At 47.0% G+C, this 22221-nt stretch overlaps 1 protein-coding gene across 8 annotated transcripts in view; it reads left to right on the top strand.

Moving 5' to 3' along the window:
* The window catches only part of LOC132406295 (lipoprotein lipase-like), an 81160-nt gene that overhangs the window by 24061 nt on the left and 34878 nt on the right, over nucleotides 1-22221 (top strand). For 6 of the 8 annotated variants that reach the window (XR_009516125.1, XM_059991740.1, XM_059991741.1 and 3 more), the window contains exons 3-7: nucleotides 1521-1700; nucleotides 1789-1900; nucleotides 14086-14319; nucleotides 16506-16748; nucleotides 21141-21261. Coding sequence is in view for 7 of the 8 variants with exons in the window: in XM_059991740.1 (XP_059847723.1) it covers nucleotides 1521-1700; nucleotides 1789-1900; nucleotides 14086-14319; nucleotides 16506-16748; nucleotides 21141-21261 (890 nt within the window). In the remaining variant the exon portion in view is untranslated. The remainder of the gene's footprint in view (nucleotides 1-1520; nucleotides 1701-1788; nucleotides 1901-14085; nucleotides 14320-16505; nucleotides 16749-21140; nucleotides 21262-22221) is intronic. The other 2 variants (XM_059991743.1, XM_059991742.1) reach the window with 2 other exon arrangements.

Genomic DNA, 22221 nt, shown 5'->3' with positions numbered 1-22221 from the left:
CTGGCATCCATGCCAGTGTAGGTCAGGGAGAGACTCACTGATGGGGGTAGACCGTAGAGCTTAGAACAAACAGTACAGGCCCTTTAGCCCACAATATTGTGCTAACTCCTCAATGAATCTAACCTTTTCCTTCTAAATTGACCATAACTTCTCCATTTTTCTTTCATCCATATGCCCCTTGAATGTCCTTAATGCATCAGCCTCTACCACCTCCCCATGGCAGTGTGTTTGCCACTCTCTGTAAATAACTTGTCTCTGACATTCCCCTAAACTTCCCTCCACTCACCTCTGTTATTAGTCATTGCTGGCCTGAGAAAAAGGTGCTGGCATTCCGCACTATCTACAGTATGTCTCTTATAATCTTGTACATCTCTATCAAGTCTCCTTCATTCCAAAGAGAAAAATCTAGCTTGCTCAACCTTTCTCATAAAACATGTTCTCTAATCCAGGCAGCATCAAGATAAATCTCTGCACCCTCTCTAAAGTTTCCACATCTATGTTTTAATGATGAGACCAGAACTGAACACAACGCAAGATTAGTATAATCAGAGTTTTATAGAGCTGCAACTTCCCTTGCAGCTCTTGAATTCAGTCCCCCAACTAATGAAGTTCAGCACACCATAGGCCTTCGTAACCACCCCATTGACTTGCACAGGTAAGATGGGCAGAAATGACGTCTTACAGTGGCAGAACAATAGTCAGCATCATCTCACACTGTCACACAGCAGCATGTCTGAGCATTGTCAGACAACATTTCACACCAGGCTATAGATATGCAGGAATATCGACAAGGTTCCTGCAAATACCAGCATTCACCCCTTGTGGTGGTTGAAGCACTGGCCAGGACAGGGGAAGGAGGAGAAGGGGAATGACCCTCCCCAGAGAGCGGAGTCCTCTGTGTTATGGCTGAGCTTTGCTGGGACTTCTGACACTGTTGTTCCCCTTGGTCCCACATTGCGAATCACACTGCTCCGTGACACTTATATTCTGAGCTGAGGACGGGCATGGATTTCCTCGGTGTGATTCCAAACATTCCTTGTCCATGTTTTCCCAAATATTCCAGAAAATCCCCTGGGAGCTTGAAAACAACAAGCCTGCTGGACTCTGTCTGTAATGTTACTTGAACTGGGTAGGCTCTGACTGTAAGATCACAAGGAGGTACAAGGTGCAAAGGGAGGGATCACACTGGAGGAAGTCTGGGGGTAAGGATGGAGGAGGGAGAGGAGGGGAAAAGGAGGGTCACTGAGTGGGTGGAAGAAAGGGAGAACTAGGTGAGGGGAGAGGGGAAAGATGGTCACTGAATGAGGAGGAAGGGTAGAGGAGGGTCACTGAGTGAGTGGGAGGAAGATCATTGAGAAAGAAGGAGCGTCACTAAGTGAGGAGATGAGCCATTCTCAGGGAGGTTAAGGCACTAGGCCCAGTGAGGAGGTTGAAGACCTCCCAGGCTGGGAATCTGTCTCCCACCTCCACCCCAAAGACTCCCTCAGGTGGAGAATGACTGCTGAATTGTACTTTTCCAGGTGACTGGGATGTTTGAGACCTGGATTGAAAAGCTGGTGGCGGCTCTATACCAAAGGGAGCCTGACTCTAATGTCCTTGTCGTGGATTGGCTCAATCGTGCTCACCAGCACTATCCAATTGCAGCCCAGAATACTCAACTGGTTGGACAAGACATTGCCAAGCTCATCAACTGGTTGGAGGTGAGAAGTTAAAATTCTGGCTGTTGTCAAGGAAACTTTCCTTGCGAATTTTTTATAAACAAGTGATATTCCTTTGTGCTTCTTATAGAAACAAGTGAGAGCTCCAACTAGCAAGATGCACCTAGTCGGCTACAGCCTAGGTGCGCATGTGGCGGGTTTTGCAGGGAGTCACATAGGCCACAAAATTGGCAGGATTACAGGTAATTCAGCAGAAACTGGGACCTGTCCGAATCAGAATCAGGTTTATTATTACTGACATGTCAAGAAATTTGTTTTGTGGTAGTAGTACATAAAATTATTGCTAGAAGTTACAATAAGAAACATATATGGTGCACTTTCTACACCTGCCTCTGGCATAAAACCTCTGAGATCTCTGCATCCCTCCTGCTCCTCCTTCCCTTCAAATCCTCCTTAGTATCTACCCTGTCAATGACTCATGTCCTACAGATCGATGGCCTGGTGAGAAATGTTGTCCCGCCTCAGTTGCTGTCAAAGACCATTGAACAGCTAGATCAGATAGAACATTGAACAGTACAGCACAGGAACAGTCCTCTGCTCCATAAAAATGATGAAAATCTTACCCCACTCACCTCCTTTAAATTCCAATCCCAAAGCTTTGTCCTCAGGCATTTGAAAGTTCTGCTCTGGAGAACATCTCTGTCTACTCTATTTATGCTTTCATAATTTCATAAACTTCTATCAAGTCTCCTCTCAGCCTTTGATGCTTCAGAAAAACAACCTAAGTTTGTCTAACCTCTCCTTCCAGCTATTACTCCTGATCCAGACAGCATCCTGGTGGACTTCTACAGAGTCTGCACTCATAGTGGGGCAATCAGAACTGCATAAAATGCTCCAAGTATGCTAGAACTGAATTTTACACAGCTACATTACAAAATATTTTAAGATAATTTTAATCTAAAATCATTCAATAATTAAAAAATAATATTTCTTAAACACAAGAAATAGAAATTAATTAAGAATTTGGTACTAAATAAACTAGAGAAAAACTGATCTCTGGCTTGCAAGTATCCTTCCAATTCCATTCAAATGGATGAGATCACAGTATTCCTGGTGTACACTGAGAGATGGGCCCAAAGTGCCCCTGGCCTCTTGGCTCCTTCTTGACCTTGGGAAAAGATTTGGACTACATACCCTATGTATGTCTCTCACAATTTTATATACCTCTAATAGGTCACCCCTCAGTTTCTGTCACTCCAGAGAAAGCAATCCAAGTTTGTCAGACCTCTCTTTGTAGTTGATGCTCTCTAATCCAGACATCCTTCTGATGAACTATACCTTACCCCTAACCCTGATCCACATGGAACCTGACATCTCCCTGACCTTGATTCCTGTGCTATGTAACCTTCCCTGTGATCTCAGTCCTTACCTTGAGCTCCATGGTATCTGATCTTGAGCCTTGTGGTACCTGACCTCCATCTCCTTCTGTTGGCCTTGAGCTGTAACTCACTTAACCTTTCCTCATAAGACGTGGCCTCTAATCCATTCTGGAAGATTTCCTCTGCACAGTCTCCAAAGCTTCCACATCTGTCCTATGATGAGGTGACCAGAATAGCACAATATTCCAAGTGTGGTCTAACCAGGGTTTTATAGAGCTACAACATTACCTTGAAGCTCTTGAACTCAATCCTTGACTAATGAAGGTGGGCACACCATATGGCACCTTAACTATCCTATCATCTTGCACTGCAACTTTGAGGGATCTATGGATGTGAACCCCAAGAACTCTCTGTTCCTCTATGCAGACAATGGGATCACATGTGGTTTCCTTTGCCTCGCTGACACCCCATCTCAGCCAGATTTGGAAAGTGAATGTCTGTCTGTGTATAATCTCCCATTTTTTGTGAAGATTGACCAAGGATATTAATTTCCTAGACCTCTGCCCACAGTTATACTATCAGCACAGAGTTCATTTTATGTGGACTTCAAAGATCAGGTTTAATTTATTCCTGTTTCAGGGTGTTCTCTGTGCTGGAGGTTATGAGTCTGACACTCTGCTTTGCCCTTATCACCTGTGTACAATATGGACATTGGGGGCTGTGGGTTTGGGGAGCTCACCTTTTCATTTTTGCAGAGACTGGATCACACTTTAACCTGCAATCCATCACTTAATTTAACATCTTCACACAGTTAGGAAATTTCAATGGGAACTCCTTCAATGTGACGAGTGTGTCTGGGATAGATGAGATGGTATGTTTCATGTAGTGTTGCCAAGACTGTTGGATTGTTTGGCCTGTGGTCACTGTTCTTCCTTGAAGTAAAATTCTCTTTGTCACATTCTCTGTGGTGAGCTGAATTTAAGATTATTTCTGAGCTACTTACAGTCAATGTAATATTGCTTTGTCATGGCAACTTGTGTATTTAATATTTCAGTAATATTTGGGTAATCTTGCATATAGTTTGATTAAGGATTCTTGTTCATTTAAATAATTAATTATGGTTATATGTAAAAATATATGAATTGCGTACATCACCACATTACCTCATGATGCGTGTGTGCCTTGCTTAAAGTAAACATGGACTTTGACTTACATTTCCAACTCTCCATCATTTCCTTTCAATTAGTTTAATATTATGAAGTTACAAAACGTATCAATGGTGACAAGGTAACTTAACAATGAATCCAAGGCAGCTATCAGCCTGTTGAAGCGCAGTGAGGAGTGGTTGAAAAATAAAAGCACAGCACGTGCAGAAACATATGAGTTAAAAAAGGCAGAAAATGGAAAAATTCACAGGTTCATAAACAGTGAGTACTGGGTGATAGTAACCATAAATAATAGCAGAAATGGCTGACTACATCAAAAAGATAGATGCATTAGATTGCTTAACGGGTAACTAGTCCATGTATACTGAGCTAATTCAACAGTGCTTTGAAGCAAATGAAATAGTCTTTGAGTCTTGCCAAAGGGTTTCCACCCGAAACGTCGACTGTACTTTTTTCCATAGATGCTGCCTGGCTGCTGAATTCCTCCAGCATTTTGTGTGTGTTGCTCAGATTTCCAGTATCTGCAGATTTTCTCTTGTTAATGAAAAATGAGTGCCAGTATTGCTGAGTGCATTAGGTTTAAAGGCATAAAGTTTGCTTCAAAGTTTAATTGCCCCAACCAAATCAGCTGAAATGAGCTTTGCTGATATTGTTGAAGTAATGCAGGAACATTTTGAACTGAGACCATTGTTGATTGCAGAACATTTTAGGTTTCATAAGCAGAATTAAAAGGAAGGTGAGTCTATTTCAGCGTATGTGGCGGAATTGAAGAATTTGTCTGAGCATTGTCAGTTCAGTAATGGGCTTAAAGAAACATTAGGAGATAATTTAGTTTATGGAATCTTACAAGAAAACATTCAAAAACAGCTCCTAACTGAAGAACAGCTTGCATTTAAAGGAGCAGTTGAAATTGCTGTATCAATGGAAGCAGCAGACAGAGATGCAATTGAGTTGCAGTCATGAATAAAAGTGAGTGTGAACAAAATTGCAATGTGTAAACAGAAACCAGTCTGGCTGAACTAATTGTGTTACCATTGTGGCAGGGGCTCACATACACATGCAGGCATCCAATCAAGTTGTAGTTGTAAAGGCAAAACTTGCAGAAAATGCAGCAAAATAGGACATACAAATAGCATGTCGGGCAGACAAAAATAAGTAGAGAAGAGGAAAAAAAATAAAACATTAATTTGCAGTTTCAAAAAGAGCTCTGATTTGCATCCTGTTGATGAAAAATCTCATAATGATGGGAGTGACACAGAACTGGGTAGCCTTTACATATAATTTACAGCATTCATATTTACTAGCAATATGGCTTACAAATTAATTAAAATGGAATTGGACACTGGCTTGGCTGTTTCCGTCTTTCCATAAAATGTCTTTGAATGGCATTTCAAAGATACTAAACTGAAGCATGTAGATATCCATACAAGAACTTAAAACTGGAGAAAAGATAACTCCTGTGGGAATGATGTTTGTAACAGTGAAATACAACAACCAGCAAGCCACACTGAGCTGGTGAAAACAGGAGGCCAGCATTGTAGGGTTGTGATTGGCTGAGACTATTACAACTTGATTGGAGGTCCATCTACTATTTGCAGGCAACATTCCCTTCAGGAGAGTCAACTGAAAGTGAATTAAAAAGGGTACTGGATGATGCCACAGAGGTGATCAGAGATGACATTGGAAAACTCTAACATATCAAGGATAAAATTGTGTTAAAATAAAATGCTGCACCCAAATTTTACAAAGCCCATTTGGTTCCTTTTACCATTTGTGAAAAAGTAGCCAGTAAGCTAGATCGCATGGAAACTGAAGGAATTCTTTCCAAAGTTGAATGAAGCCCATGGGCAATGCCAGTGGACTCAATAGCCAAGAAGTGTGGACTTGTCAGGATCTGTGGTTATTTTAAGGTTACCATCAATCCAGTACTGAAAGTAGATCAATAACCTCTGCCCAGGATAGAGGATATTCTTGCAGACCATTCTGGAGGAAAACACTTAAGCAGAGTGGACTTAGCTGAGGCATACCTACAGATGGAGATGGAAGAAGAGTCCAAAGTGATTCTCACCATAAACACTCACAAAGGGCTTTATCACTATATTTTGGAGTAGCATCTTCACCTGCACTCTGGCAGAAGGCTATGGACCAGGTGCTGCAAGGCTGCCCAAGTGCTTAGGTTACCTGGATGACATCATTGTTACTGGTAAGGATGACAAGGAACGTCTCCAAAATCTCAGTACAGTGTTAACAAGATTAGAAGGTTATGGGCTCAGAGTATGATGCAACAAGTGTGAATTATTTAAATCAAGCATCATTCGCTGTGGTCACACAATCGACACACAAAGATTACACAGGTGTGCTGAGAAAATTCAAGCAGTGGTGGATGTTCCAAGGCCAAAGGACATCACAGTTGCAGACCTTTTTAGGATTTGTCAATTACTATAATAGGTTCCTGCCAAACCTGACTACTGTTCTCCACACCTTGAACTCATTGGTACAGATTGGGAAGAAATGGCAATGGACAAAGCAGGATGAGATGGTTTTCTAAAAGGTAAAGGAAGTAGTGACATCAGACACTGTACTGAACATTATGAAGCTTGCTTGTGACATCTTATGGTAAAAGTGCAGAAGCTTCAGTTCCCTCATTTCTACCAACACTGAGATGAACTTGTCCTTGATGGAGGTTGCCTTATTGAGAGTTGTTGAATCATCCACGTTGAGAGCTGAAGTGCTGGAGGAGCTGTGTTCTGGTCATCTAGGCAAGGTTGAAATGAAAGCATTGGCTCAAAGTTTTGTCTGTGGATCAGCTGATCGAGCAACTCACCATGCATTGTGTGGGATGTCAAATGCAGCACCTCTCCATCCCTGGGAATGGCCTGCATTACATCGGCAGAGGATTCATATAGACTTTGCCGGACCATTCATGGACATAAGCTTTTTGATAGTAGTGGATGCAGCTACAAAGTGGTGAGAAGTTTTCCCAGTAGCCTCCAGTACAGCCTCACACACTGCTGATGTGCTGAAAAGTCTATTTGCAAGGACTAGTGTTCCAAAACACTTTGTCAGTGACAATGGACCACAGTTTGTGGTGGAAGTTTCAGTCATTCCTGAAAATGAATGGAGTAAGACATATTACGCCTGCACCATAGCACCCAGCAACAAATGGCTTGGTAGAAAGGTTTGTTCAGAGTCTAAAGAATGCACTGTGAGCAATGTCAGCAGGACACACTACACTGACACTGAATCAAAAGCTTGCCAATTTCCTTCTTGCATATCACAGTGCAGCATAATCCATAACCAACAACTCCCCAGCAATGCTAATCCTGGGTTGTCCCTTGTGTTCATGCTTGGATCTCCTCAAACTGAATCTCAGAAGGCTGAGATAAATTGAGGGCTCCTCAAACAAGTAGGTTTGCTATTTCATTCCTGGACAAGCAGTCTATCTATGTATCTCTTTACTGACCAGTATGTCTTTGAACAGTGAGAGTAAACCAGATGACCCAGATGAAACCCACAGATTCCACAGGGAAGACATACAGACTCCTTCCAGATGATATCAGAATTAAACTACAATATTCTGAGTTGTAATAGCATTGCACTAACTGCAGCACCCATGCCTGTCCTGTGCTATGACAATATGTTATGCAATGCCCTGTCCTGGAATGCAGTGACCCATTGTTTACACGTCCTGGAATGCAGTGACCCATCGTGTACCCATCCTGGAATGCAGTGACCCATCGTGTACCCATCCTGGAATGCAGTGACCCATCATGTACCCATCCTGGAATGCAGTGACCCATTGTGTACCCATCCTGGAATGCAGTGACCCATTGTGTACCCATCCTGGAATGCAGTGACCCATTGTGTACCCATCCTGGAATGCAGTGACCCATTGTGTACCCATCCTGGAATGCAGTGAGCCATTGTGTACCTGTCCTGGAATGCAGTGATCCACTGTGTGCCTGTCCTGGAATGCAGTGACCCATCGTGTACCCATCCTGGAATGCAGTGACCCACTGTGTACCCGTCCTGGGATGCAGTGACCCACTGTGTACAGGTCCTGGGATGCAGTGACCCATCGTGTACCCATTCTGGAATGCAGTGACCCATCGTGTACCCATCCTGGAATGCAGTGACCCACTGTGTACCCGTCCTGGAATGCAGTGACACACTGTGTACCTGTCCTGGAATGCAGTGACCCATCGTGTACCCATCCTGGAATGCAGTGACCCACCGTGTACCCATCCTGGAATGCAGTGACCCACCGTGTACCCATCCTGGAATGCAGTGACCCACTGTGTACCCATCCTGGAATGCAGTGACCCATCGTGTACCTGTCCTGGAATGCACTGACCCATCGTGTACCTGTCCTGGAATGCACTGACCCATCGTGTACCCATTCTGGAATGCAGTGACCCATCGTGTACCCATCCTGGAATGCAGTGACCCATCGTGTACCCATTCTGGAATGCAGTGACCCATCGTGTACCCATTCTGGAATGCAGTGACCCATCGTGTACCCATCCTGGAATGCAGTGATCCACTGTGTACCCGTCCTGGAATGCAGTGACACACTGTGTACCTGTCCTGGAATGCAGTGACCCACTGTGTGCCTGTCCTGGAATGCAGTGACCCATTGTTTACACGTCCTGGAATGCAGTGACCCATCATGTACCTGTCCTGGAATGCAGTGACCCACTGTGTACCCATCCTGGAATGCAGTGACCCACTGTGTACCCATCCTGGAATGCAGTGACCCACTGTGTACCCATCCTGGAATGCAGTGACCCATCGTGTACCTGTCCTGGAATGCAGTGACCCACTGTGTACCCATCCTGGAATGCAGTGACCCACTGTGTACCCATCCTGGAATGCAGTGACCCACTGTGTACCCATCCTGGAATGCAGTGACCCATCGTGTACCTGTCCTGGAATGCAGTGACCCATCGTGTACCCAACATGGAATGCAGTGATCCATTGTGTACCTGTCCTGGAATGCAGTGATCCACTGTGTGCCTGCCCTGGAGTGCAGTGATCCACTGTGTGCCTGTCCTGGAATGCAGTGACCCATCGTGTACCCAGCCTGGAATGCAGTGACCCATCGTGTGCCCGTCCTGGAATGCAGTGACCCATTGTTTACACATCCTGGAATGCAGTGACCCATCGTGTACCTGTCCTGGAATGCAATGACCCACTGCGTACCCATCCTGGAATGCAGTGACCCATCATGTACCTGTCCTGGAATGCAGTGACCCATCATGTACCTGTCCTGGAATGCAGTGACCCATCATGTACCCAACCTGGAATGCAGTGACCCATCGTGTACCTGTCCTGGAATGCAATGACCCACTGCGTACCCATCCTGGAATGCAGTGACCCATCATGTACCTGTCCTGGAATGCAGTGACCCATCGTGTACCCAACCTGGAATGCAGTGACCCATCGTGTACTTGTCCTGGAATGCAGTGACCCATCATGTACCCATCCTGGAATGCAGTGACCCACTGTGTACCCATCCTGGAATGCAGTGACCCACTGTGTACCCATCCTGGAATGCAGTGACCCATCGTGTGCCTGTCCTGGAATGCAGTGACCCATCGTGTACCCATCCTGGAATGCAGTGACCCACTGTGTGCCAGTCCTGGAATGCAGTGAGCCATTGTGTGCCTGTCCTGGAATGCAGTGACCCACTGTGTACCCGTCCTGGAATGCAGTGACCCACTGTGTACAGGTCCTGGAATGCAGTGACCCACTGTGTACCTGTCCTGGAATGCAGTGACCCACTGTGTACCCGTCCTGGAATGCAGTGACCCATTGTTTACACGTCCTGGAATGCAGTGACACACTGTGTACCCATCCTGGAATGCAGTGACCCACTGTGTACCTGTCCTGGAATGCAGTGACCCACTGTGTACCCGTCCTGGAATGCAGTGACCCATTGTTTACACGTCCTGGAATGCAGTGACCCACTGTTTACACATCCTGGAATGCAGTGACCCACTGTGTAACCATCCTGGAATGCAGTGACCCACTGTGTACCCGCCCTGGAATGCAGTGACCCATTGTGTGCCTGTCCTGGAATGCAGTGACCCACTGTGTACCCGTCCTGGAATGCAGTGACCCACTGTGTACAGGTCCTGGAATGCAGTGACCCACTGTGTACAGGTCCTGGAATGCAGTGACCCATTGTGTACCTGTCCTGGAATGCAGTGACCCACTGTGTACCCGTCCTGGAATGCAGTGACACACTGTGTACCCATCCTGGAATGCAGTGACCCACTGTGTGCCTGTCCTGGAATGCAGTGACCCACTGTGTGCCTGTCCTGGAATGCAGTGACCCATTGTTTACACGTCCTGGAATGCAGTGACCCACTGTGTGCCCATCCTGGAATGCAGTGACCCATCATGTACCTGTCCTGGAATGCAGTGACACACTGTGTACCCATCCTGGAATGCAGTGACCCATCGTGTGCCCATCCTGGAATGCGGTGACCTATTGTTTACACATCCTGGAATGCAGTGACCCACTGTTTACACGTCCTGGAATGCAGTGACCCACTGTGTACCCATCCTGGAATGCAGTGACCCATTGTTTACACGTCCTGGAATGCAGTGACCCATCATGTACCTGTCCTGGAATGCAGTGACCCACTGTGTACCCATCCTGGAATGCAGTGACCCATTGTTTACACGTCCTGGAATGCAGCGACCCACGGTGTACCTGTCCTGGAATGCAGTGACCCACTGTGTGCCCGTCCTGGAGTGCAGTGACCCACTGTGTACCCATCCTGGAATGCAGTGACCCATCATGTACCTGTCCTGGAATGCAGTGACCCACTGTGTACCCATCCTGGAATGCAGTGACCCATTGTGTACCTGTCCTGGAATGCAGTGACCCATTGTGTACCCATCCTGGAATGCAGTGACCCATCATGTACCTGTCCTGGAATGCAGTGACCCATCGTGTACCTGTCCTGGAATGCAGTGACCCATCATGTACCTGTCCTGGAATGCAGTGACCCACTGTGTACCCATCCTGGAATGCAGTGACCCATCGTGTACCTGTCCTGGAATGCAGTGACCCATCGTGTACCTGTCCTGGAATGCAGTGACCCATCATGTACCTGTCCTGGAATGCAGTGACCCACTGTGTACCTGTTCTGGGATGCAGTGACCCATCATGTACCTGTCCTGGAATGCAGTGACCCATCATGTACCTGTCCTGGAATGCAGTGACCCACTGTGTACCCATCCTGGAATGCAGTGACCCATCATGTACCTGTCCTGGAATGCAATGACACTGTGTACCCGCCCCAGAATGCAGTGATCCACTGTTGACCTGTTCTGTGGTGCGTGGTACATTGTACTCCTGTTCTGTGTTGCGTGGTCCATTGTACACCTGCCCTTTGAAGCATGGTACATTGTATGCCTGTCCTGTATGGTGTGGTATGTTGTACACCTGTCCACTGGTGTTGTGGTACACTATACACCTGTCCAGTGGTGTTGTGGTACACTGTACACCTGTTCAGTGGTTTTGTGGTACATTGTATGCCTGTCCTGTGGTGCGGTGTTACATGATATAGCTGTTCCATGATGAGCTGGTATTCCATACCTTTGTCAAATGACCTGTATCTGCACTAGGATGGGAAGTGATTCAGATTTTCTATCTGTGTATTATTTGGGTGACACTGCTCCCTTTTGTAGCCTGCAGTCTCCACTCATTTTATATTCACTGCCCTATTTTTTTGCATCTGCTGGGATCATTTTAGCTCTCCAACTCATCATTTCAGGCTCTAGACCATTCTTGAGGCCCACACCTTCCCAGCTTGATTGTCCCCACAAATTCCGCCTCCATCCTGCCTCTTGTATCTCCACACAACTGGGCCAATGAATATCTTAGGCCCCTTTATAGACAACAACTTCACCAATCAAGCATTAAATGTTAACTCATCTACTGGATGAATTCAGCAGGTCAAGCAGCATCTGCGAGAGGGAAAGGTATTGTTGAAATTTCTGGTCTAAACTCTGTACCAGGACTGAGAGTACAGAGGGGAGATAGCTAACATAAAGAGAGGGGAATGGGCAAACAGGAGTTTCAGCACTGAGATGGAATGGTGGACTCCTGTCTCACCACTTGCTCTGTCCTCTTTATATTGTCCATGTTACCTCACTTTCCCACCCTGATGCAGGATTTCACCCTGAAATGTAGATAATTCATCCCCCACCCCCACCATTGATACTGCTTGATGTGCAGAGTTTCCAACAGTTTTTCCAGATTCCAGCATCTGTGGTCTCATGTGTCTCCATGTTTTGAACATCTCCCTATTCGCTGGACATCAGCTGAAGATCTTGAGCCCCTCCCACTATTGGATTCTGTGGAAGGCCATAGTAGCTCTCCAATGCTCAGCACCTTTTCCAGCATCTCATTGGTAGCTCTGATGTTTGGAAGATCTGAAGACCAATTGGATAACTTCCCTTTCTCCCTTGATGGAGAAAGGGAAGTTATCCTTCCCCTTTGCCATTTCATAGGCAGATCCATGTGTCCCAGTCCCTGCTCCATCCTCCAACGCTGGTAAATTATGCAATGGATGGAGCCCGCAGCTGGCTTACTCAGTGTGTGTGCCTCAGAACTAGTAACTCATCCCTCGGCCACTGAAATCCCTTGCAGCAGCTGAATCCACAAACAAGCTACATATAAACCGTATAACAGTTGCAGCACAGGAACAGGCCATCTCGGCCCTTCTAGTCCATGCTGACGCTTACACTCACCTAGTCCCACTGGCCCGCACTCAGCCCATAACCCTCCATTCCTTTCCCGTCCGTATACCTATACAATTTTACTTTAAATGACAACACCGAACCTGCCTCTACCACTTCTACTAGAAGCTCATTCCACACAGCTACCACTCTCTGAGTAAAGAAATTCCCCCTCGTGCTACCCTTAAACTTTTGCCCCTTAACTCTCAAATCATGTCTTCTTGTTTGAATTTCCCCTACTCTCAATGGAAAAAGCCTATCCACGTCAACTCGATCTATCCCACTCATTATTTTAAATACCCCTATCAAGTCCCCCCTCAACTTTCTACGCTCCAATAAATGAAGACCTAACTTGTTCAGCCTTTCCCTGTAATTTAGGTGCAGGAATAAACATTGCAAGTTTATTCTGGAGTTTCAGACATGTCTGCTTCCTCCATCTTGGCAATGCTTAGAACTGACAGTTGTACCTTCTTGAGTTGGCACTATATGGCAGACAGAGTCATCGAGCAATACAGCATAGATACAGGCCCTTCAGCCCAACAAGTCCAGTGACCATGACATCCACAGTCCCAAATTCCTATGTATGGCCCATATCCCTTCAAGCACTGTCCCTCAATGGGCCTATCAGAGTGCTTCTTAAATTATAGTATAGTACCTGCTTGAACCATCTACTCACCAGCCTCTGTGTGAAACGTTGCTCCTCAGTTCCCTTTTAAATATTTCCTTGTTCTTGTGTTCTTTGGAAATGTGCTTCCTCATCTTTCAGTGTGCCTGGGGTGTCTTGTATGTCAGTGGTTGGCCTCAGTACCTGAATTCAACATGTGGTTCTATTTGCTGGTGTTCCAACAACTCTCATTGTTTCTTTAACTGATTTACAACCTTTTGTCTGTTTTAATCCTTGCCTGAAGAAGTCAGGAACCAGACACCACTGTCATTTCCCTCATTAAACGATGATGCTGCAATATCCTCAACTCCTAAACCCTGCTTCAGCTTAGGGTATCCTGTGACAGTGCATGTTTGTCCCTGCACTAGGACCTGTCCCTCTCCATACCAGCTGCACCCGATGGGAGGGAGAGGCATTACACCGTGAAAGCAGGGGTGCCATGGGTGTGTGTTCCCTTCCAGGGCTGGATCCAGCAGGGCCGGTGTTCGAGGGGGTCCACGCTGAGGAGCGGCTGTCCCCGGATGACGCCACTTTTGTTGATGTCCTCCACACCTTCACGAGGCAGTCTCTGGGGCTGAGTATTGGGATCCGACAGCCCGTGGGACACGTTGACATCTATCCAAATGGAGGCCACTCTCAACCGGGCTGTGACCTACAGCGGGCCGTGAACAACATTGCCATGTATGGTATTTATGGTAAGAACAAGGGTGAGATGGCATAGTTACTGAGGTATCTTCTCCAGGATGCTGGCCTACATCCTGCCTGGGAGACAGGGTGCTGGTGGGCAAAGTGGTATCTGTTGATCTTGCTCGGTGTCTCCTTGGGACAAGCCTTCAGTCCCAGTGATCACATGATGCTGACTTCAGTTGGATCCAACAGAGTCCAAAGCTGGACCAAGTGAGACCAACGGAGCCCGGAACCTAGCAGATGGCCCCATTCATCCTCCAGCCTCACATTAGAAGCCAAGGTACCAGCTGTCACCATCTCTCCATGTTCACTTCACACATTTCAAGAATGTCACACCAAACGTTGCAGACAGACTAGTTTCTCCCCATTTTATGGGAATTCCATCTACTTCACAACCAGGGTGTGTGATTCCCCTCCTGTTCCCACATTTCCTATCTGCCTCCTCACAGCTCACCTTTCCAACGCAAACTCGGACACATTAGTATTTACCACCAAAGTCATGAATTACAAGTTAAAAGTCCAGTGCTGCTCCTGGTGATCAACTAAGATCTCCCAGTATGGAAAACAGCTTCAGTTCCTCTGCCAATTATCATCTATGATAATTTCCCATCTCACTTTCTGTAACAAAAGTTTGCAAACTGTCCTTTGAACATCCAGCTGTCCACAATCCTAGTGAATCAGAGGGGCAGCCTGGGATGCTGTCATAGGGGTGGCGTGGGCACCACAGTGATTCAACTCCAGGTCCTCTGGGAGGGGGTATGCTGAGCTCATACACCACCCTCTCCTTTGCAGGCTGTGGGCTTTGCCCCCAATTATTGTCTCACCCAGTGGGTGCAGGACACAGAGCAGTCCAACTTGCACCAGTCTGATCTCCCTGCGATCAATCCACTGTCCTCAGTGTTCAGTGAGGTGTCCCAGCAGCAGATGCTGCCCCAGACTGTAGTGTGCAGCGTCTGTGAAATGTACTGCAGTTTCTCACCCACTGTAGTGTGCAGCGTCTGTGAAATGTACTGCAGTTTCTCACCCAGACTGTAGTGTGCAGCGTCTGTGAAATGTACTGCAGTTTCTCACCCAGACTGTAGTGTGCAGCGTCTGTGAAATGTACTGCAGTTTCTCACCCACTGTAGTGTGCAGCGTCTGTGAAATGTACTGCAGTTTCTCACCCAGACTGTAGTGTGCAGCGTCTGTGAAATGTACTGCAGTTTCTCACCCAGACTGTAGTGTGCAGCGTCTGTGAAATGTACTGCAGTTTCTCACCCAGACTGTAGTGTGCAGCGTCTGTGAAATGTACTGCAGTTTCTCATCCAGACTGCTACGGTAGCACCTCTCAAACTGTGGGACTGAGAGGGACAAAGGAGTGAGAACATTGCCACATACAGGTTCCCCTCCGCCCACACACCACACTAACCTAGAGATTATTGAGTAGTACACACAAAATACTGGAGGAACTCAGCATGTCAGGCAGCATCTACAGGGGGAAGTCAACTGTCACTATTTCGGGCTGAGATTTTTCATAAGCACTGAAAGTAAACTGTTCATTTCTGTCTCTAGATGCTGCCTGACCTGCTGAGTTTCTCCAGCATTTTGTGTGTGTTTCTCCAGACTTCCAGCATCTGGAGAATTTTGTGTGTATCTTTTCAAGATGAAAGATGCTGTGGAACTCCTGTCACAGTGGCACTAAGGGAGGACTTCAGCATCTGGAGGTGGGCAATAAATGTTGATCCCTCAAGTGCCCACCTCCAGAAAGTGAAGAAAGATCCTGTCAGGTGACCACCTACCAAACCCAGCTTGGGTCAGGGACCTTAGGCTGGATGTCAGCTCAGTAATGTGGGTAACAGTTCAAAGCCGAAGGGGAGGTGTAATTGATCTTTGGTCATTCCAGCAGGAGAGGAAACAGGACGGGGATTGATCCATTGTCACCCCAATGTTGATATGTAGGGAGAGACGAGGAGCAATTCATCTACTGTTCTCTCTTTTGGGGAAAGGAAATTGGTCCATTGTCATCACACTATTGGTGGTGGGGATTGGCCTGTTGTTACCCGTGGTGGAGGGAGGGATGGGTGGGTTGTGGCTAATGGAGCAGTGATCTGATATATCAAGGCCCATGAGTCGAGCCGGGTTGTGGGTGGAAGGTCACCCCGTGTACGCTGTGGTGTACACAGATGCTGACCGCCATGTCTCCGTCTCCCCACAGCATTCTCGGAAGCTGTGAAGTGTGAGCACGAGCGATCCATCCACCTCTTCATTGACTCCTTGCTGCACAGTGATCAGCCGTGCATGGCATTTCGCTGCAGCAACCACCACTCCTTCGAGAAAGGCATGTGTCTGAACTGCCGCAAGAATCGATGCAACACGCTAGGCTATGGCGTGACACGGATCCGCAATAAGAGGGCCAGCAAGATGTACCTGAGGACCAGGGCTGAGATGCCTTTCCGAGGTAGGGGCAGTGTGAGTGCAGCAGGGGTCCAGAAGGGCAGGGCATACTCTCTGAGCAGGGCAGTGGAATCTCTCTGAGGGAGGGGCTGGGTTGGGTGATTTCCTCTGGGGGAGGCCATTAATTCTTAAGTCTTTTCACGTGTAGGATCCAAGCCAGGGAATTTGCTCTCCCCTGACAGGTCTCTGCTGGTGAGTGGGAGAGGAATCTTTGGTGAACAGTTTATCAGGAAGGATTTACCAACTCCTATCCATAGTGGGGAGGATTTCCTGGTGCGGTGCAGTTTGAGGAGTGGGGCACTGTATGGAAAAGAGCTGGAGCAGGTCCATCCGTTTCGACTGGGAGTGGAATGGGAGGTGTTCTATGCAGTCCAGGTGGGGGGTTATTCTGGGGATCATACTATGGGCATGGTTGGAGGAGAGTTGTCTTATCATTTTGTTCAAAGGTGATGACCTGGAACTTACTGGAGTATCTGTCGGAGCTTTCTCCGGGGCTCTGGAAAAATTGCACGGGCTGCTGTGTTGTTGACTGGGTGGTTGAAAGGTGATGGGGCTGAGATAGAATCTGAGGCTTCCGTCCTGTCCCAGTGAAACACTACTCCCCACACCAGGGCAGGTCCACACCTCACACCTGCACAGCCTGAGACCACCAGCCAATGGCCCCATCACAGACCAGCATGGGCTGAGACCTCAGGCTCTTTAACTGCCCCTCCCCGCCTGGTGTCTGAGACAAGTAGGGATTTAGCTATCCTCCAGTCCTGACACCACTCACATCTCACTCTCTGTTCCTTAACACGGATCCCTTCTCTTCCCTAACACACGCGCCCACCCACCTCCAATTTCTGCTGTGCCGCACAGACATCTCATCTCATCTTAGGCCCCAGTGTGACCTTCAAACCATGGGTTTCCCTCACCCCACCTCCATAACCCTACCTCCATCCTGCTTCAACACCTCCCCCGGCCAGCTCTGCACCTCTTGGTACACAGGGTTCTGGGACTGGAGGGTCAGCAAGCTAGTCTGCAGAAAATCCCACCTTGGCTGGCTCTGCTGGGACTCTAACATTGGAGGAGGGGGGACTTGCTCAGCATAGACCCACCTGATTCACATGTCCCTCAGAGGTGTAGGTGGCCCCGGATTGACTCACAGCCAACCCCTGACATGACTTGGGAGATGGACACCCTTATTGGCCCCACTGTGAAACTCACACACTTCCGGTCCTGGGCTACTGTTCCCTCCTTTGGGTTATCTGGTTTTAATGTGTTTATAGACCAGTCTTGGATAGCAGAGAGTCTAATTGGTCTACTCATTTAAATCTCAATTCTATTTCACTTTATTGTCTGTCTGCACTGCTATTTTTTGTAACTGTAACACTAATTCCACATTTGCTTATACTTGTACTACCTTGATGCATTGATGTGATGAAGTAATCAGTACCAGCTGGCATGCATGTCAAAGACTTTCAGAGTACCTCAGTACACATGACAACAATAGACCAGTATCAAGGCAACACACACAAAATGCTAGAGGCACTCAGCAGGCCAGGCAGCATTTATGGCAAAGAGTAAACAATGGATGTTTCAGGCTGAGACCGTTCATTTGGGATACCACTGTCCTGTCCCTGGTTCTGCAATTCTCCTTTCCAACACTCCTTAACATCCAGCTGTCCGACCAAGCCTCCGCTGATCTTTCCCCACGGGTAGCTTGGGGAATGTTCCTGTGGAATGGCTTAATATTTTACAATCTAGACAATGGGCCAAGTGCCCTAGGACCAGATTATTTCTGACAGAGACACAGGGAGTGAACATTTCTGGTGACAAATGGTTCCTTCACTAACAGACACAGTTTATACTAACTGACAAACCAACTGATAGGTCAGGAGATGGTGAAGATTGTTCAACGTACAGTGAGGGAGCAGGGAAAGAGAGACAATGTTGGGTCAATAGTCAGAACAGAGCACCTGATGAAAGGTCTAGGCTTATTCCCCTCTCAAGATGCTGCTTGACTGCTGAGTTCCACTAGCATTTTGTGTGTATTGCTCAAGATTTCCAGCATATGCAAAATCTCTTATGTCATAGATCACCTTGCCTGGCCATGGGTGAAGAACAGGGTGTACAGAGGCAGCACCATTCAGGGCCCCAGACAGTCCTTCCATACTTCACCTGTGAGTCGGCTGCTGTGGTATACTGCGTCCGGTGCTCCCAGTGTGGCCTTCTATATATTGGTGAGACCCGACGCAGACTGGGAGACCGTTTCACTGAACACTTACTCTCTGTCCACCAGAGAAAGCAGAATCTCCCAGTGGCCACACATTTTAATTCCACGTCCCATTCCCATTCCGATATGTATATCCATGGCCTCCTCTACTGTCAAGATGAAGCCACACTCAGGTTGGAGGAACAGCACCTTATATTCTGTCACGGTAGCCTCCAACCTGATGGCATGAACATAGATTTCTGTAACTTCCGTTAATGCCCCTTCTTCTTACCCTATCCCTTATCTATCTATCTAGCTATCTATCTATCTTTCTATTTATTTATTATTCCCCCACCTTTTTTCTCTCTCTCTGCCCCTCTCACAATCACTCTTTACCTGTTCTCCATTTCCCTCTGGTGCTCCCCTCCCCCTTGCTTTCTCCTTAGGTCTCCCGTCCCATGATCCTCTCCCTTCTCCAGCTCTGTATCCCTTTTGCCAATCATCTTTCCAGCTCTTAAATTCACCCCTGCCCCTCCAGTCTTCTCCTATCATTTTACATTTCCCCCTCCCCCTCCTACTTTCAAATCTCTTACTATCTTTTCTTTCAGTTAGTCCTGACGAAGGGTCTCGCCCCAAAATGTCAACTGTACTTCTTCCCATAGATGCTGCCTGGCCTGTTGTGTTCCACCAGCATTTTGTGGGTGTTGCTTGAATTTCCAGCATCTGCAGATTTCCTCGTGGCAGCACAGACTTGATGGAACGAATTGCCTGCCGCTGTGTTATAGAGTCTGAATTGCAGTGCACTTTGGCCCTCCACCTTTCCCATCGATACTGATCACATTTACCTGCAATAGGACCATGTCCTTTGAGGTTTTGCCCATCCAAATCCCTCTGATAAATTGCATCTGATTCTACCACCTCAGACAACATGTTCCAGTTCTCTCTCTGTTCTCTCTCTCAGCCTCTCTCTGTGTGAGAACAAAAATTTACCCCTTTCTTTCAAACTCCTTCCTTAACATATCTTAACATATCTCTTCAAGTGTTTGATATCTCTGAAAGGATTCTGAATATCTATCCTATCTATCCCCCTTATGAATTCATATGTATATGAATAGTGAGTCACCACTCAGGCTCCCTTACTGCAGCAAATCAAGCCCAGCCTGTCTACTCTCTCCCCATGACTAAAGTCCACTCACCCAGGCAGTTGCTGGTGCATTTCCTCCTCCTCCTGGAAGGGGTCTTTACTGGGAATGGGTTGATGTACCTGGTTAGAAAGTTTGAATCAGTAATGCAGAAAAACCACACAGTCAGTTACAAAGTTCAAAGTACATTTATTATTAAAGTACATATATGTTACCGTATATATTACCCTGAGAATTTTTTTTTTTGCTTTAGCAGGAAAGAAAAAAAGAAATACAATATAATTTACAAAGAAAAAATGTATACGTAAAGCCTAGCAAATCAGCAACATACAAACTGTGCAAATGGAATAAAAATATAATACTGAGAACTTGAATTGTAAAGTGTTCTTGAATGTGAGTCTGTATTTGATAGGATCAGCTCAGATTAGTGGGGATCAGCACTGATTCAGGAGCCATGTACTGAGTTCTTTCTGTTCCTTCCTGACCCCCATGGTGGCTGGTGGAGCAGTTGCTCAGTGCTGCAGCAGTTGCGGGGTGTGTTCAGCGGTCTGCCTCGGGCCCATCTGCTGCTTTAAGCCCCTCACACCAGCAGACAGCCTTTCAAAGAAGTTTGAGCAGGGGGCTTCAGGGGTAGGTGCCCTGGGTGAAATCTGAGCTGCTGAGGAACTGGGGTGTGTGGGCGCATCAACCATAAAGCACCATCATAATCCAGTGAGTTATGAATCAAACAGCAGTGACTGACATCACACGAACACTGTGTCTCAGGGTGTTCTACAGCAACACTTTTCCACTACCCTTGTGCCCTGACATGCCCGGGAGAATGGGCTTTTCCACTGGCATCAGCAGTGGGGCCCCCACTGGCTGTAGAGCTGGGCTTTGTCCATGAATTAAGGCGCATCCTGTCTTTTAGGCCCAGTGTTATTCTTCAGGAAAGCTCTGCTGTCTCCGTAGGAAAGTCTGACCACAACTCAGACTGAGGACATCTGGAAGAGTGCTGCTGCCAGAGGCAGTGAACAGAGGCTGCAAGTGGATAGTAATCAACTGTACTTTCTCTTTCCAGTTTATCACTATCAACTGAAGATTCACTTCTCTAGCAGGATTACCCACTTCGACATCGATCCCACACTGTCTGTATCTCTTCATGGGACCAAGGGCGATACTGAGAATCTTCACATTGAAACGTGAGTCAGATTTCTGCACTGCTTGGCTGGTACCATGGGCTCAGTCTGTGAGTAGAGGTTCAGTAACCCAGTGCAGATTCACGCAAGGTAAGTGTTTCTTTCTGGATAGATTTTGGTCAGTGTTTCTGACTGGCTGCAGAATTGGATATGAGAAGAAGCTGTTCTCAGTGGGTGCCTGAGGTGGGGGCTGTAGCCTCAGATCATGCCTTTACTTCAGCACAACCTTCCTATAGCTACTGAGTAATTCCAGCCTCCTTAGCCCAACCCCATTCTTCCCCCACACCCACAGCAACTCCTCCCCATCCCTGCTCTGCTCCCATTTAGAGCCAACATCCGCCATTGCATACCCACCAACAACCCAGACTCTCCCACAGCTTCAGAGTCTTGCCCAGAAGCTATTGAAGATTGTAATACTCCCCCACCTGCCCAGCAGCATCCGCTGTACTTCCTGCCTGATCTAACTGTGCCATCCCTCTGCAGAGATGCCATATCATCAAGTGTTCCCTCCTTCAAAGCCGAGATTGCACAGCAGTCTTACAGAAGAGACAGATCGTTCAGTTAAAGTTCATCCTTTAGCCAATGTCACAAGAACAATTACTGAGTCATTTTAAAGTCACTCTGTTGGGAATCCTGCGTTGCTGGAGTGTTTTGGTGTAACTGCAGTGACTGTGCTCCCATATGTAAAGTGTTTCTGAGAAGGGCAGGTTTTATTCTCAATAATAGAGTGTCCATTCCCCGCCACTGTTTGTGAGTGTGCTTTGACAAGACACCCTGTCCTATTGCTTGTGTAGGCTGCGTGTTCCTCCTGATGGGAGTAACAGATATCTGTCTCAGGACCTCACTTCACCATACGTGAGAGCTGTCAATGGAGTTTTACATGACTCAGTGTCTGAATATAATGAGCGCAGTGGATAGAGGGTAACAGGTGGATGTTGTATACTTAGATTTTCAGAAGGCATT

This window comes from Hypanus sabinus, chromosome 16, assembly GCF_030144855.1.
Source record: "Hypanus sabinus isolate sHypSab1 chromosome 16, sHypSab1.hap1, whole genome shotgun sequence".
In the NCBI taxonomy this organism is placed as follows: domain Eukaryota; kingdom Metazoa; phylum Chordata; class Chondrichthyes; order Myliobatiformes; family Dasyatidae; genus Hypanus; species Hypanus sabinus.
The sequence above is the reverse complement of the archived record's forward strand: the minus strand, read 5'-3'. Positions and strand labels throughout refer to the sequence as shown.